The sequence below is a fragment of the Petaurus breviceps genome, unplaced genomic scaffold, assembly GCF_028583685.1.
Source record: "Petaurus breviceps papuanus isolate PSGF00001 unplaced genomic scaffold, PetGlider_PUasm1.0 490, whole genome shotgun sequence".
NCBI classification, from domain to species: Eukaryota; Metazoa; Chordata; class Mammalia; order Diprotodontia; family Petauridae; genus Petaurus; species Petaurus breviceps.
Window position 1 is genome coordinate 14,285,633 of NW_027186352.1, and position 16,412 is coordinate 14,302,044.

Below are 16,412 nucleotides of genomic sequence, written 5' to 3' on the forward strand. Positions count from 1 at the left end.
GAATAATAGAAATGACCTGAACAAGGGCACTCAGATGAGATTTCTTTTCTGTCCCTTTTCTGGGTCCACTTAGGACTTGAATTCTCTCTAGCCAATAAATAGGGGTGACTGTCAACAGGTGTTAGGTATAGGATTCAACTCAAGTCATGCAAAAAAAACCCCTATATCTTATATGAAACAGTGATGGAATGAAGGACTCTGGACCTTCCTTTGGAAAACATTTCTGAGAGGCAGGACAGATGTGAATAAACATCTGGTGTTGCAGCTATCCCTGGGTCTGAAAAAATGAATCGCCTGTGTTGTCTTCCTTATCATCAGAGATTTTACAACCCTTCCCGCCTCTCCCACAAATAAAGCTGCATCTCTGCTTAGGTTTTCAGATGTGATGAAAGGTCTTTTCTCCTGTACTATTTATAAATGTCAATTAGTTTGAGTGTTCTCAAAAGGCATTATGACAAGGTTGAATGTTTCAGATCGGGAAGCCAAGAAATAGTAGCTGGAATAGATAAAGAGAAGAAAGAAAAAACAGCTTTATAAATAAGAGTGGGGGCAGAGGAGGGTGAGCATCTGCTGGTGCCGAGAGCTTCAAATGTAAAAAAAAATAATTAAAAGAAAGTTCAAAACAATCATCAAATGGGAAGAAATCTGTGCAAAGAGCAAGGCATTTCCAGAATAAAGATCTCTAAGTTTTATCACTGTTCCCCCCTCCCCCACTTAGGAATGAGGTGGGCCTTTATAAAGCCCGTCCTTGAGAGGCCATGTTGACTAGCCTGCCACACTTGGAGGCAGAAAGATCTGACTCCAAAACCCTCCTGGGATATTTACTAGCTGTGTGACTCTGGGATAAAGTCCTTAACTTGTAAATCTCAGATTTCTTATTGATAAGAAATGGGAATGGTAAGAGTTTCCTGTTCAAAGATTATTAGGAGACTGCAGTGAGTCATAGGATTTGAGAACTGAGAGGGAATTTAGCAGCTGTCTAGTCCAACCCATATATGCTAAGCAATTTCCATTATGATATACCCAGCAAAAACCCATCTTGTATGTGAAACCCTTCACAAACCTTAAGGTGCTGCATAACTTTCTACTTAAGTTTCTCTAATCAGCCAATGTACTTAAAAAATCCTAAAACTAAAAAGAATTACTCCAGAAGAAATCTCATTTTTTCTTATAAAGTATAACTCCACCTCCTCCCCTCCCTACCTCCCCCTATACACATGTAACATCTAGAGGCAAGATAGCACAGCAGAAAGAGCACAATGGCTTTAGCATTCTGGGTCCTGGGTTCAAATCCCCGTTTCTTATACCAGAATGTCATCTGTAAAATGGGGCAGGTTGGAAAAGTTGGTCAAAGGTTCCTTTTCCCTCCGGATCTACACTAATATCCTGGGAGTTAAAAACACGGCTGAAAAAAAAATTGTATCAAGAAAAAAGGAAACCCTAAGGACTCTTAACTGGATTTGGAAAGGGCTGTGTGGTGTCTAGTCAAACATACAACATTTACAAATATACAGGGCCTCTTGGGACCATGAAAAGAGACCTGTGCATAGTGTCCCTGTAGTAGGATGTGAGCGCCTTCGAGAAGGCAGGGCTTGCTTTTGTAGCCCTGCGCTTGGCGGGTGTTTGATGCCAAGGAATGGGAAGTTGGTAGGCCCAGTTCTGGGGATCCCTGCTGACAATTGTCCTGGTGCATCTCGGGAAATGGACTTCCGGCCTAGAGAGGGGATTCTCTTCCCTGAGTTGGGCATATCCACAGCTGGAGGTCGGAGTAACGACCCAGCTGTTATGAGGGCCTGGTAGTTTGTCGTCAGAGCCGGCCTTTTCCTCTCCAGCAAGCCTAAGGGTCATTAGTATTAGCCAGCCAGGTTCATCCAAGCCCCACGCTGGCCACCCGCAGGTCGCTAACACCGGTTACTTCTTTGCCTCAGAGGAGGCTGGCTCTCACAGACTATCAGCCATGTCAAAGCCTTCTCTCTCCCGAGGAGCCCATCGCTGGGCGTGGACAGGAGGGCGCTCAGAGCAAACACCGACTCCATCGCTCCCTGCTCTCTCTCACACACTCATACACGCATCACTTACACACCGTGGGAGCAGAATAACTCCGGGCAAAGCAAACTCTTAAAGACACACGCGCCTGAGTCTGTGCTGAAGTGGAGAGAAGAGGAGGCCTGGAGTCCAAGCACAGTTGGGTTTATGCAGGTTATTAACTGAAGGCAGTTTAATATTTATGAAATGCTTGGAGGGGGGGGGGGGGCTCCCTCTCTCCCCCAACCCCTACACAAAGTCTTAGGCTCGGGTTACAAGGAGCTGCGTCACCCACCGAATCACATGGTCATTGTTGCTATTTCAAGGATCAAGTGGCATAAAGCCCCATCCCTCCCCAGCCCTAGAGGGTCCCCCCCCGCCTCTTCTCTCCTTTTGGTACCCTCTAGGGCTGGGGAGGGATGGGCAGTGAGATAGATGCTGGGGAGAGGCTGCCCGCGCCTCTGACCCAACACTCAGGCAGGCAGCGGTCCAGCACCCGGGAGGGGGGGGGGCGGGCTTTGAGCCCGCCTGCCCACCGTGCGCTCCAGGAGTGATTGGGGGGCGGGGGGTCCCAGGGGACACTGGGCGGCTCTAATTGGTTTCTCAATGAAAGCTAATCACCTATTCCCGGGAGGCTCTCGGGATTAGCACTCAACAGCTCCTGTCTCGCGCTCCCTTTTAGGTTCTCTCCTTGTCCCGGGGCTTTCAGGCCATTCAGCAGTAAGTGGATCGAAGCGCGCCCGCCGCTCTCTCCCCGCCGCCCCCCACCCGGCCAGCGGCAGCCGCAGCGGCAGCAGAAGTCTCCGCTCTCAGGCTCGGGCGGCACTTCTGGGCTCCCTCCCGCAGCCCGATCGCCCCCTCGCCCTCCTGCCTGGCCTGGGCGCTGCTGTCCCCTCCCAAGCCCTCCCTCTGCATCCGCGCCGCCGCCCGAGAAGGAGAAAAAGTTGGGCCCGGGGCTGGGCGGTCGAAGCTGGGCTGGAAGATGAGCGAGCTGGAGGAGGACTTCGCCAAAATCCTGCTGCTCAAAGAGAGCCGGATCAAGGAGCTGGAGAAGCGGCTGGCTGAGAAGGACGAGGAGATCCAGGAGCTGCGGCGCAAGCTGCACAAGTGCCAGTCGGTGCTGCCCGCACCCACCAGCCACATGGGCCCACGGACTACCCGGGCACAGGGCATCTCGGCCGAACCCCAGACCTACCGTTCCTTCCACGACCTACGCCAGGCGTTCCGCAAATTCACCAAGTCCGAAAGGTAGGCGCTAGCAGCCCAGGTGGCGGCTCCGGCGGCCGGCCGGGCGTGGAGGGAGGACGGGCACGGGTACTGGATAATTATCGTCCCGACCCCCAGCCCCAGCCCCGGGACAACTGGAGCTCTTGGAGGAGCCGAACCAACTGGGGCAGCGGCAGCCCCGGTGGGAGGACAGAGTGAGCAGGGGGCTCTGCCCGGGCCGTCCCAACCCGGGATGGTTCGGGGCTTTGCCGGGGGGCGTTCCAGTGTACAGGAGCCAGGGAAAGGGACAGGGAGGGTGCCTGCCGTGGCACGGGCAGATGGGTGGGAAGTGCTTAAGTCTATACAGCGTCTCACCCCGGGCCGGGCTCTGGGAAAGCTCTCTCCTTCCCCCTCCCTGCCCCCCCCCCCCCCCCCCCCCCCCCCCGCTCCATCCCATCAAGTCCCCTAAGCACCACCCCTGAGCGGAATTCAGGCCCAGGATGGGGCGAAAGAGCATGGAAAAAGTTTGCTGGGGCTCCCAGGAAGTTGCGGGCGCCCAGACACCGCCCAGCCCCGGGTGTCCGCGGCCGCTGATTGCCGAGGCTTCGGCAGCCCCACGGGTTCCCACAGGCCCCGAGGCCCCGCCCTACTCCTGAAGGACTCGAAGAACCCCCCCCCCCCAAAAAAAAAAAAGTAAAAAAAAGAAACAGCTTTGGCAACTGGGCATGCTCAGTGGTGACAGCCACCCGGGGAAGCCGGGGAGGGAGAAGGGAGCCAAGGACTGGCCTTAAGTGAAAGTCGGAATCTGGAAGTTAGACAGCACATTAGGGTGAACTTAGGGAGAATGAGTCCGACCCCCTCACTTTCTATAGTGAGGAAATTGTGTCGTAGAGAGGGAAAGCGACTTGTCCCAGGTCACTAAGCCTGGGAGTGGCAGAGTAGGGACCTCTGGGGCTCTTGTACAGAGCTGTCTGCACCATGCCCCAAAGCCTCTTGTGCATAGTGAAATGGGAAAACTCTGGACTTCAGGTCTGGATTTGCCTCCAATAAGTCGTGTGACCTTGGGCAAGTCTTTGGGGCCTTCTTTGACCTCAGTTTCCTCATTAGTCAAATGGATTCCTAGGAGGGAGTGGACTAGGTGATCCTTCCAGCTGATCTGGTCCATGATCTGACTGGTGACAAGAGTGGTGAAAAAGGGGTCTAGAGGCTGGGGCAAGCCTCTGCAGGCCCACTGAGGTGGCTGGAGCTGTGGCCACCTGGCAGGGATGTGAGCTCTGGTTGGTGCTTTTCACTCCATGAAACAGACCCACTTGGAAGATGTTTTGCAAAAAAAAAAAAAAAAAATCATCTCACCTCCTGGAGCCTTGGAAAGCTGTAGGGTTAATATCATTTCAGTGATGCTCTGTGGCAAAGTGGTAGCTTCCAGTCACCAGCTGGCTCTTTGTCTTGCCCCTTATCTGTGTGTTGGGACCACTAGGGAAGCCTTCTCACTTACAGAATGAACCTAAGATGGGGTCCAAGGACCTGATCCCTGAAGCACTTGCACCATCGTGGCCAAATTGCCCCCATCCTAAACAAATTCTCTTTTGATAAAACTCTTTAGTCTCAAGGTTTGGGTGGAGAGGGAGAGGGGGGTAGCTCCATCAACCTTCCTTCCTTCTTCCTGTTAGCATACACACAAAACCAACCAGCCAGCCAGCCAAAAAGCCAGAGAGGTAAAGCGTGTCTGTCCAAAGCTGTGGGGCTCAGGATCCCAGGGCTTTCACAGTGTGGAGTCTAGGAAGCTTCTGCCCAGTCTGCTCCTGCTGCCTGCACCGGAGAAGTGCCATCGATCGATCGATCGGCTCCAGCACTAAGGCTCCTCTGGACATTAGGGAGAGGAAGTCCAGGCTCCCAAGCCCATTACTGGCTTTTAGCTGCTGGGAGCTCAGAGCAGAAAATGCTTTCCACAGGATATTGAATATTCCATTAGGCTCACTCTCCTCCCATCTTACCTTACTCCTTCTGTTTGCCTGACTCACTCTGGCTCTGAGTTTGGGGCCCACAGGAGTGGAAGTTACAGCCTTGGATGAGTCCCCTAAACCTGCCTGCTCCTACTTGGTTCTGCTGAATTGGAAGGGTTCCTGTGTCCTTTAAAAGGCATAGCATTGTCTCTCCCCACCTACCTGGACCCCACAGCTCTCATCTGAGAATGTTGCCAGGACTGACTTGTGTGTCCTTCAGTAGCTTCACTCCATCCCCTTTGCTTTGCCCTAACCCAGTTAGGTTCTGGGTTAGAGGGTCCCTGGGAGACAGGGAATAGGAATGAGGAGAAAGGACAGGAGGCTGAAAAGGGGGCACTTGCAGATTTGACCTTTGTGAGCTAGAGTAGCTGTAGGACCCTAACAGGAAGGGGCCTCCGAGGCCATCTGGTCTGACCCCTTCATTTGACAGATGAGGAGACTGGAGCCAGGGGTTAAAATGACTGGCCTGAGGTCACACTGGGAGTGAGGAACAGGCTGAGCTTCTGCCATTCTACAGCATCAAAGGGTGTTGGAATTGGAAACAGTTCCTGGATTCAAATCCCTCCATGGACAAGTTGCTTTGTCCTCTCTGGGCCTCAGTCTCTGCAGTGAAGAGGTTAGAGTAGCTGATGGCAGAGGTACATTTTCAACCTAGGGTCTTAGAGCTTTATTGCCTTCTAAAGGTCAAATGATACAGACCCCAAGTCTGTAATCCTAGGAAAAGGGGGGGCCCCAACAAACCTGTTTCTGTGGGCTGTAGGCAGGGCCATCCTTTCAAAATCTTAGGATAAAAATTCAGTCTAGTGGCACCACTAGGAGACCCTCCCCCTCACTAGAAGAACCCAATGCTGTTCTTCCTCCTTTCTTAATGACTTTGGTTGAGAAGGGCAGGGCTAGGGCCCCTCCAGGGCCAGAGGGGCTGCCGCTGATTCTGTGCTCACTGAGGCTGCCCAGCTGATCTCAGCAGCTGGAAACGATCGGCCTATCTCCTTGGGCAGGCACTTCCCCAGAGGTCACCCAGCAGCTGCTGTCCTCTCCCAGCCTGGGTCCCATCACATTTTTCTAATTACTGTTCTCTGTTGTCTGGGCTCTCATAACCATTTCCCAGGATTGAGCGTGGGGATTGTGCTGGGGGCCGAGAGGATATGAGGAAGGCCTCAGCACCCCCTTTGCACCTCAGCTTGGGGAGATGCCACCCAGGTGATGGCTGCCCCCCTCCCCCTCACAGAAGAGGCCTTTTTCCTACAGTTGTACCAGTTTCAAAGGAGGAGGTAACTGACCTTGCAGAGGCCTGCAGCCTCCCCCGGCATTTTCCCACGTGGGGTGGGAACCTGCATTCTAGGCAGTGACTGCCCTCCTTTCCCATTACAGCTGCTGAGTACATATTGGGATATTTAGCTAGTCACTGAAGTATCTCTCTATTTCCTCTCTCCTGAGTTACACTAGGACCGAGGGGAATTTTTTCCTTCTTCTCCCACCCAGCGCTCCATTCTGACTCATTAGAGTTTAAACAATTTGACAGGTATAATATATGGACAGACCAATGGCTGGAATTGAGGGTGGGAATGGGTATACCAGAACATTTAAAGGGACAGGGCAATGTAATTATCACCCAGCACTATGTATTTTGGGACAGTCAGTCAGGAGAGTCCAGAAGGCTCTTTCTGGGAGGCAAAGTGTAATAGGCTGAATGAGCTAGTTTTGAAAGAAACATGCAGATGCAGGCACAATCTGCCTTGAAGGGGTGATGATGATAAATAACAGTAATTATGGCATTCATATAGGACTTTAAGATTTGCAAAGAATTTTATGTATATTATCTCATTTGAGCCTATTAACAACTCTCTGCAGTAGGCAGGTACTGCTGCCACTTTCCTCATTTTACAGATGAGGAGACTGAGTTGGAGGTGAAGTGACTTGTCCAGGGTCATACAGCTAGTAAGTATCTGAAGCAGGATTCAAACCCCACTTTTCCAGATGCCAAGGTCAGCATTCTATCCCCTAGGACAGCTCAATACTTCCTGGAGGTCAAGCCCTTTAGAAACTTAAAGGCGCCATGTAAATGTCAGTGGTCATTGTCATCGGAAGCATATTGTAATGGCAGGGTGAGGAGGACCTGGGTCCAGGACTGCCCCTGCCACACACTAGACAAGTCTCTATGTCTGCATGCAAATCTACAAGCTCAGTTGGACGGCAAGTGTCTGTCTTCATGGGGAGACTGGGTTTTTTCCACTCACAGTTCCCCACATCAAAGAAAACCATGGAGGCAGACTAACAATAATAATGGTAAAAACAATAAGCTTTAACAGAAAAGGAAAAGCTAAAAGTGCAGAAGCCTTCCCCAGCACTGTCTCTATTTGCACTCGTGAGACGACAATAATAACAATAAAATAATAAATGGGATTCAATGTATCGATGCCTGTATTTCAGGCATGAGTTCCATTTCTAAGAGCCAAGTAGGTCTAGTGACTTCCTGGGGCTAAAAGACAGCTCCTTTCTAGTGAGATTCCGGCTCATTTCCATGGTCTCCCAGCTTTTGCCCAGGGGTAGTCACCAAAGGGACAGGCCACCAGTTCAATGTCAGACTTTCTCTGGACACCTGGCATTTTTTTGTGCTGACAAGAAAATGAATATAGTTTGGAAGTATTCATAGTCTATTTTAGGACAGTAGAATAGGAAGCAATCGTCTATGAAACCTTGTTTTGGGAAGCAACTGACATCCCAAATATTTCACCAAATATTTGTTACTAGGAGCAAAAAATAGCTTAAGGATTTACCGCCAGGCAACAGATCAGGGAGAATTCTCCAACTATTGTAATCTGGGGGGCCTAATTATATCTTGATTTCCATGTGTCCACTGAGGGCATAGCATGACATCGACATCCGAAAGGATCTAAGAATCTAAGGAATGCTTCAGGGAAAATTAACCCAGGGACTGGAGCTTTTAATGTGCATATCAAGTATACAATATTAGGAGAGTGTCTAAAAAGCAAATATCCTACTTATGGCTCTTGGTGTTTTCAGGACTTTCAGAAATGCACAATTCGCAGTTTCATGTGCAATCATCTTTTTATTGTACTATGTTATGGAAATGCTTATTTTATTACGTAAATAAAAAAATAAAATAAAGAAATGCATGGTAGGAAAAAGACAGTTAATTGGAATTTGCCTGGAGCCCAAATGTTGAGTATGAGATGATACATATAACATGATAATATCTGCAGAGATGTGTACATATGATATGTAAAATATACGTGTATATAGGTATACACAGATACTGACACAGACATGTATATAAACACATATATGTCTATATGTGTTGTATATATCTTTGTCCGGTTCTTACATTTCACTGATTTGAGAATTTCCTCTTCCAATTCAGATCAGTAACTCATCTTATGTTAGTTTGTTGTTTGGGGACCCTAAAAGGTTAAATGACTTATCCAGGGTCACACAAGTGGTATTCTTCCTAGCAAGGCTTGAACCCTTGTGGTCTTGAACCCACTGGCTCACTGTCCGCTAGACCATTCTATTTAGTATGAACACTTTCAGGAAAGGGACATCAACCAGCACAGATGTTTTCCACTCAGTTTGTGCTTAATTTACATGCCAGTGATCTCTGTGATCATTTTAAATATTTATTTCAAATGTTTTAACTTAGCAGTGATGGTTGATAGGTTATTGATTTAACAATAGTATTGCATCATTATTTATTATTTTCTAAATTAATTTTGACCAAGCCTCTGGAGTCAGAATCTGGATCCAAAGTCCATTTCTGATACCCATGGGACCCTGGGCAAGTCCCTGCTGTGGACATCAGTTTCCTCATCTATAAAACAGAGGGTAGGAATTGGGGTAGATGGCCACTGAGGTTCCTTCCAGGTCTGAATCTATGATCTTATCATTTCCTACTGCCCTAAAAATGTGTGGGGCGCCTCTGCCCTGCTCTCTGACTGCAAAAATAATTTTGCTATTAACCCAATGGAGAGAAAGAACAGCTCCCACAGATGAAACCTTTGGAGACTGCTGAGTCTTGTTGCCTACACCCACTCTGGGAGAGGGGAAGGAATCCATCATCTCTCTGCCAATTCGATTTCTCAGGGTCCTGGATCTTCTTGGTCATTGTAAGTCAGTCAAGCTTTGTCTGTATTTGGAACCTGGAGTTCTGAAGGAGTGTGAATTCCTGAGGTTGAGTGCCCTAGAAGACTGGGGACCATATTCCCCATCTCTCAGGCAAACCTGGCTTTGGCTCATTCATGGAGCTTAGATCTGAAAGGAGTTTGGCCCAGTTCAGACACCAGGGACTTTTAGGAGGCCCACCTTAAGGCATTTCTGTGCCCTAAGACCTAGATCAATTCTCTGATGACTTCAGCTGCTCTAAGGTAAGAGAAGCAGGCCTTTTTCTTTCTGTGATAGGGCTGAGAATGTGGCCCTGAAGTCGTAGAAGGGAAAGAATCATGCATTTGGCCTGGGAGGACTATGGTTCAAATTGGAGCGCTGCTCTTATGGCTTCTCAGAGGATTTTAGGCAAGTTCCTTCATCTCTCCAATCCTCAGGGTCTGCCTCAGTCAAATAAAAGAAGCGAGGCCTTGATGACCTATAGGGTTCTATATAACTGTAACTCTAGGCCCTGTGATACCATGATACTAATGGACCAGAACCAAGTCAATGGTTGGGGAGGAAAGACGGAGAGTGAGGAGGGAGAGGAAGAAATGAAGGAAGAAGCGCTCACCCCAAGGGTCATACACTACATCCCACAGAACTGATGGCCATCCTTTGGAACCATTGGTATCATGACACAAGCTCTGAGGGCAGAGAAGCTGTATGTTGGCCTTCATGTTCCCCACTGCTCTGCAAAGTGCCGGGCACAAGCAAGACTAATTTATAGCTAAATTGTAAAGTGGATGCCAGCCTGGGTTCTGCAACCAGCCAGCTGGGTGGCAACAGGCAAGTCAGCATCCTCTGGTCTCAGGGAATCTCGCTTACATCTCTTCTGTTCTTATTTCCTTTACCCCTCCCCACTGTCTCTGTCTCTATGTCATTGTTTATGTTTCTCTGAGTCTTTATCTCTCTCTCCCTCTTTATATGTTTCTGTCTCTGTCTCCTTTGCTATATTGCTGTCTGTCTTTTTATCCCTCTCTTTTACTCTCACCCTCTCTCCTCTCTCTATTCCCCTTCCCTTTCCCCTTCTCTCTCTCTCTTTGTGTGTGTCTTTCCCTCTGTCTCTCAGCCTCTATTTCTGTCTCTCTCATTGAGGTAGAGTGTAAACACCTGAATCTGGAGGCAGGGGACCTGGGCTGTTCAGATCCCATCTCTGACCCCCTCCTACCTGGGTAAATTTGAGTGAATCACTTATCTTCTTGTCTCAGAACAAGAATCTGTAAGGTGGGGTTTGGGAGAAGGACATACACATTCACAAAGCACCTACTATGTGTCACTTTGCAAACTCATTGGATTGTCTCATTGGATCCTCACCTCAGTCCTGGTGATATTTTTATCCTCAGTTTACAGTTGAGGAAACTGAGGCAGATATTAAGTGGCTTGCCTGAGGTGGCACAGCTAAGAAGTATCTGAAGCTGGGTGTAAGTGCAGGGCTTCCCGAATCTCAGGCCAGTGTTCTGTCTGCTTCATCACTTAGCTAGAAAGTTTGGACCCAATGGCCTCTGAACCTGCCGGGCCCTGCAGTGTGTCGGGGCTTGCCAGGTATAAATGAGGGTCTGGCAAAGGTGGCAAGCAGGGATGTGGTGTGATGGCACTACAAGGCACTGCATCTGGGGTCTGAGGACTTGGGTTCAAATCCTGATTCTGTTCCTTACTAAGTACAGGCTATTCAAGTCACTCTGTGCCTTTGACCCTGTTTCCTGGCCTAGGCTGCATGCACCTTGAGGGCTCTGAATCTCAAACCCTGCCCTCTTTCATCCCCAACTGGTCTAATCAGTAGAATTAGGTTTGATTGTAGACTGGGGATATTCCCTCTGTAGTCTGTCAAAATATCTATGGATTATCTTATATTTCACACACTTATTTTCTATTCTGTGTTCACTCATCAGAAAGCTCAAAGTGGGAGGAGAGTAGAGCTGGAAACTCCTTTTGAGCTTGGTGGGTTCAGCTTGGGAAATATTCTGTGCTTGGTATGTTCCACCTAATGGAACAATGAGTCCACATTTATCCCTTTGGCTGAGGCCTAGTTTGGGTCTACCTCCACCTGGCACAGCTTTGGTCTGAGATACCTTGAGCCCTGACTTTTGAGTGTCATAAAATGCATGTGAATGATGGGGTTCTCTCTGCAGGCTCTCCCAATTCCTGATTCATCCTTAACAATATTTTTGGCAGTTTGGGGAGCAATCTAGTTTCTTTTTTTCTGATTTTTTGGAGGAATGGTTTCCTAAATACTAAAATTGAAAATTACATCTTTCATCACTGAATTTGTTTCTCTTCCTTGGGGAAGTTGCTGTTTTAAGAGATTATAGAAAGTGAAAATAGCATGTATGTACTTTCAACATTTTTATGGCTCTGAGATCCATTGGTGTGGGCTGTCCCACTATGGATAGAGGTCATAGCCCCCCTATGCCTTCCTTTCAAAAAGAAAAGAATAATGAACATTAATTACCTAATGTAAAATAAGAGTTATTGTTAGTGGTCTCATCTTCTTTCTTGTGTGGGGCAAATAAAGACCCTTCTTTCTTTCCTTAAATAATATGCAATCTTGCTCCTTAAGCCCTAGAAGAATGAGGGAGGAGTTTGCTACTTTTTTTTGCATTGACATTTCATGTTACTTTTTCATCATTAACTGAGTAGTTCATTATGTGGTGCACAGTCAAAGGACTTGAATTCAAATCTTACCTGGGATATTTTCTACCTGAGTGACCGTTAGGAAATCACTTAAGTTCTCTGTGCCTCAGTTGGAACCTTTGTAAAATAAGGGCATTGAGCTGGTTAACTTCTGACATCCTTCTAGCTCTATATTCTTGTGAATTTAAAATGCTAGCTTCCTAGCTGCTTTGGTCATATTGAAAATAGTAGAAGTCCATGTTTGATGTTAGAAGTTAATCTACTTTGAGAGACTGATTTCAGCAGAAATTTTTATTTTTGCTTTTTGGAGGGGGGAAGGCAGGGCAATTGTGGTTAAATGACTTGCCCAAAGTTACAGGGCTAGTAAGTGTTAAGAGTCTGATTTGAACTCAGGTCCTCCAGACTGCACCCTCAGCAGTAATTTTAGTAGTACAAATGATAATTCATGCACCTGGGTTTCCTAAATTGATAGGCAGGTGGTATTTCCTTAGTTTAAGTAAATTGAGTCTATTCATGGAAATAATACACATATATGCTCATGGACATGTGGTCTCATCAGTTTGGATATTTGTCCTCAAGAATACAGCTTACTGCCTGCCATGGCTGCCCAGCCTGAGTGACTCTCGTGTGTGACTTCCCAGAAGTTTGCCACAGGATATTCATCTAATGTCCTGGGAACCTTTCTTGATTTCTTTTGATACCATAAAACTACCATTGAAGGGAATGAACTGCTCTTTGGGTAGCCTTACCTCTCATCCCATTAGAATCCTGTCTTTTTCTTGTATACATTTTTGAGGGCATCCTTTACTCCATTTCTCTTTCAAAATTTCCTCAAGTTTTAACCCATGAAACTTGCTTGTAAAAGCATTAATTTAGACAGTTGAACACAAATTTTAATTATGAAAAAAGAAACACCCAAATTAAATTAAAATGTGCTTCGTTGCACGAATGCTACCTTCCCATCAGTTTGTGATTTTCTTGAGGGCAAAGACTATATTTTTCCTCCTTTTGTATCTCCAGTGCTTTGCATGGCCAATATGGCCAAACCAGGGCCTGGCACATGGAAGGCATTTAATAAATGCTTATTGACTGACTTCTATGCTTAGAGAAGAAGCAACAATGCTCCAAATCTGTCTATTTACTTAGAACGTGCAGGAATGTGTCTTATGTATTTAGCTGACAGAGGAACTTCTCACTTGGAACTTGGGATCTTAGGAATCCCTCTGAGCTTTAAGATGTCACCCTTCCCTCCCCCCATTCAATGAGTTAATTATTTGTGAGCAAATATGTTCAGACAATGGGGAAGAGCCACTCTCAGAGAGACTCCGGAGTAATAAAAATAGCCCCCAGTCTTCTCTAGCCATTCTGATGAAACTGCTGGCATCCCAGACCTGAGGAGCACTGAAGCTAGGTGTCTGAAGAAATCATTCCTCATGTTGTTTGCACTTAAATCGTATCTGGCCTGGTTAATATTACTGTGGGAAAAGCTCGTTCACTCTGATTCCAACAACCGAGAATTGTTATTTACCGATGTCCATTATAGCTGGGCCAATGTCTACTTTTGCACTCTCTATGAAAAAGAGACAAAATAGAAGTTTAGAGTCAGAATACATAATTCTAACTCCCATTATTTACAGATTAGGAAACTGATGCCTTGAGGAAATAAATTACTTGCTTCTTGTCACGCAGCTACTTAGTAATATGGCCAAACCAGATCCCAGGTCTATGTGACTCCTACTCTGAGTTCCCATTAATGCTTTGGGGAGTTAGAGGATCATAGATCCCAGCCTGGAAAGGAGTTTGAAGTCCTCTAGCCTCCCCCATCATTTTAGAGATGAAGGGACCAAGGCCCAAGTAGATTAAGTGACTCACCCAAAGGCACCCAAGTAGTAGCATCGAGAGGGGGCCAGTTTGCTGACTCTGGGGACAATGCTGCTTTTCTGTTAAGCAGATGAATGGGATCAGAAGGATTTGGCAAAAGAAATTTTTTTCTCATATTTAATAGGATCAGTTATTTTCTCCATGTGTGAGTGGGACAGTTCTGTGACAGCTGGTGTCTGGGAATTTAGTGGGACCCTGGTGACCAATCTTCTGATCCTATGCCCTTCAGAATGGATTTTGGCTGATCCTCAGGGTACAAACATAGAACTTCTATCCAGACCTAGAACTAGGCCTTTCCAACTTGAAGAGGTGTTCTAGGACTTGTATCTGATTGGTACAACCTTAGAGAGGCCAGGTCCACCTCCAAATTATGATGAGGCATCCGGACATGATGTTAGTGGAGGGCAGGAGACAATTCTTCAGTCCTCTATGTCTCTGTCAACTCATTGATGTGAATATTCCATATAATAAAGCAGATCTCAATTCACCCATATCTGTCCATCCTATCTAACGCCTTCCTAGGTCTTCCTGTAAATCCATCACTGGGGGTTCAATCAACAGGCTGGAAAGATGGGGTGGAACCTTGTCCATGGTGCTGATATTAAAGGGTCCTTCATTCACTGAGTCCTAAGTATGTGTGCCATAGGAACTTAGGATCATAGATTTACAGACCAATGTATTTCACCTCCCTTAGGTTATAGATGAGGGAAATGAGGATCAGAGACATGGTGCCATGTCCAAGTTCACACAGGAAATAAGGGGCAGAAAATGCTCAGGCTTACTCTCTTTACTGTACCATGTTGCTTCTCTCATCGGCAGCGTCTTTGTTTTTGTTTGATTCGAGTTACTGATCCCACTAAATTCATAAATTGGTGTTCCAGCATTTTGGGGATCCGTGATTTTATTACTCTGAGAATTCCCTCCACCAGTACAACCTCTGCACAATTTGTGCTTTGGTCTTCGGGGCTCACTGTGACTGATGAAGTCATCTACCTGTGGCCAAGTTCATGATTAGCTTCCCCAAATTAGCTAGGCTGGTCTTCGGATAACAGAATCCATTTCTGAGACCACATTCTCTGTGTACACATAAATATATTTTATATGTATGTCTATATTTGTAAATATTTATCTGTACACATGTTGCTTCTCTCAATAGAATGTAAGATCCCTGAGGACAGGGACTATTTTGTTTAGTTTTGTATCTTCAGTTCTTAGCATAATGTCTGATGCATAGAAGTTGCTTAATAAATGTTTGCTGATTGATACTCAAAATCCTGTATGATCAGTAGGACAATTACAGATTGTCCCCTGCTGGCAGATCCTTTGAGCATGCGGGGTCACCTCCATATCATATCATGGTATCATAACAGGGTCTTAGCGAAGGGTCAAAAGAAATACTTTTTAAAAAGTCTGTGAGTCAGGCCTTTTAGTAACACCATTGGACTATGCCATTGGTGTGTCCTAGCTCAGTTGCAGAGTAGAGTTAGGAAGACCCCAGTTCAATTCCTCCCTCAGACACCTACTGGCTGTGGAACCCCAGGCAAGTTACAACCTCTTGGAGTTTTAGTTTCTTTATCTATAAAATGGGGCTAATGAGGGCACATCCCACAATGGGTGGCTGTGAAGATAAAATCAGATGATGGCTGTAAAGCATCTGGGAAGCCTTCACACCCTTGGAGATGGGAGCTATTCCACAAACTTCCCAGTGCATTTGAGCTCCTTCAATCTATTCTCTGTTTGAATGTCTGAGCCACAAGGCCTATAAGTCAAACTCTACAGGAATCTCCAATCTAGCTCTAGGCTTCTCTCTCACATTCCTTACCCTGTTTGTTTAACTGTAGGACAGCATTATTGTTTATAAAAATAGCTAAGAGCTTTGGGGAGAACTCTAATATAGAATCACAGGAAGTAAGAGCTTAAAGGGACCTCAGGGACTGTTGAGTGCCACCTCTCATTCTGCCAATGAGGAAACAGACCCAGAGAGATGAAATTGGGAGGGCATGCGGTCCAATGGGAAGGGCCCAGGACTCAGAATCAAGGCCCAGCATAGCACTGGGCAGGCCATTTCACTTCTCTAGGCCTCAGTTTACTCCACCATGAATGGAGGGGCTTGGACTTGATGACCTCTGAGGTCACTTGAAGCTCTTAATCCATGGTCCTAACTTGTCTGAGATCATAAAATGGGACAGAACTTGGATTCTAACTCAAGCCTTATGACTGCCCCAAATACCCCTACTTTAAAGTGCTAGTAAGTGCAGACGAGTGTTAATGATAATAGTGATGACGTCCAGAATCTAAGTAGTTGAAATCTTCCTTCAACACTCATGTTGTGAATGACTAAGGTATTTGGAGTTTTATAAATACTCAAATCAAAGGATCTATGAAGGAAGAAGTTATTCACCCCAGAGAAAGAACTTCTAAATGGAAGTATGCATAGTATGGTTTTGCATTTCTAATTTATATATATATATATATATATATATATATATATATATATATATATAT

At 46.5% G+C, this 16,412-nt stretch overlaps 1 protein-coding gene across 1 annotated transcript in view; it reads left to right on the plus strand.

Moving 5' to 3' along the window:
* The first annotated feature begins 2,564 nt into the window (after window positions 1-2,564).
* PRKG1 (protein kinase cGMP-dependent 1) overlaps window positions 2,565-16,412 on the plus strand; it is a 1,429,727-nt gene continuing 1,415,879 nt past the window's right edge. Inside the window, exon 1 of the mRNA XM_069101811.1 lies at window positions 2,565-3,273. Coding sequence (XP_068957912.1) covers window positions 3,008-3,273 — 266 coding nt within the window. The 5' untranslated portion in view covers window positions 2,565-3,007. The remainder of the gene's footprint in view (window positions 3,274-16,412) is intronic.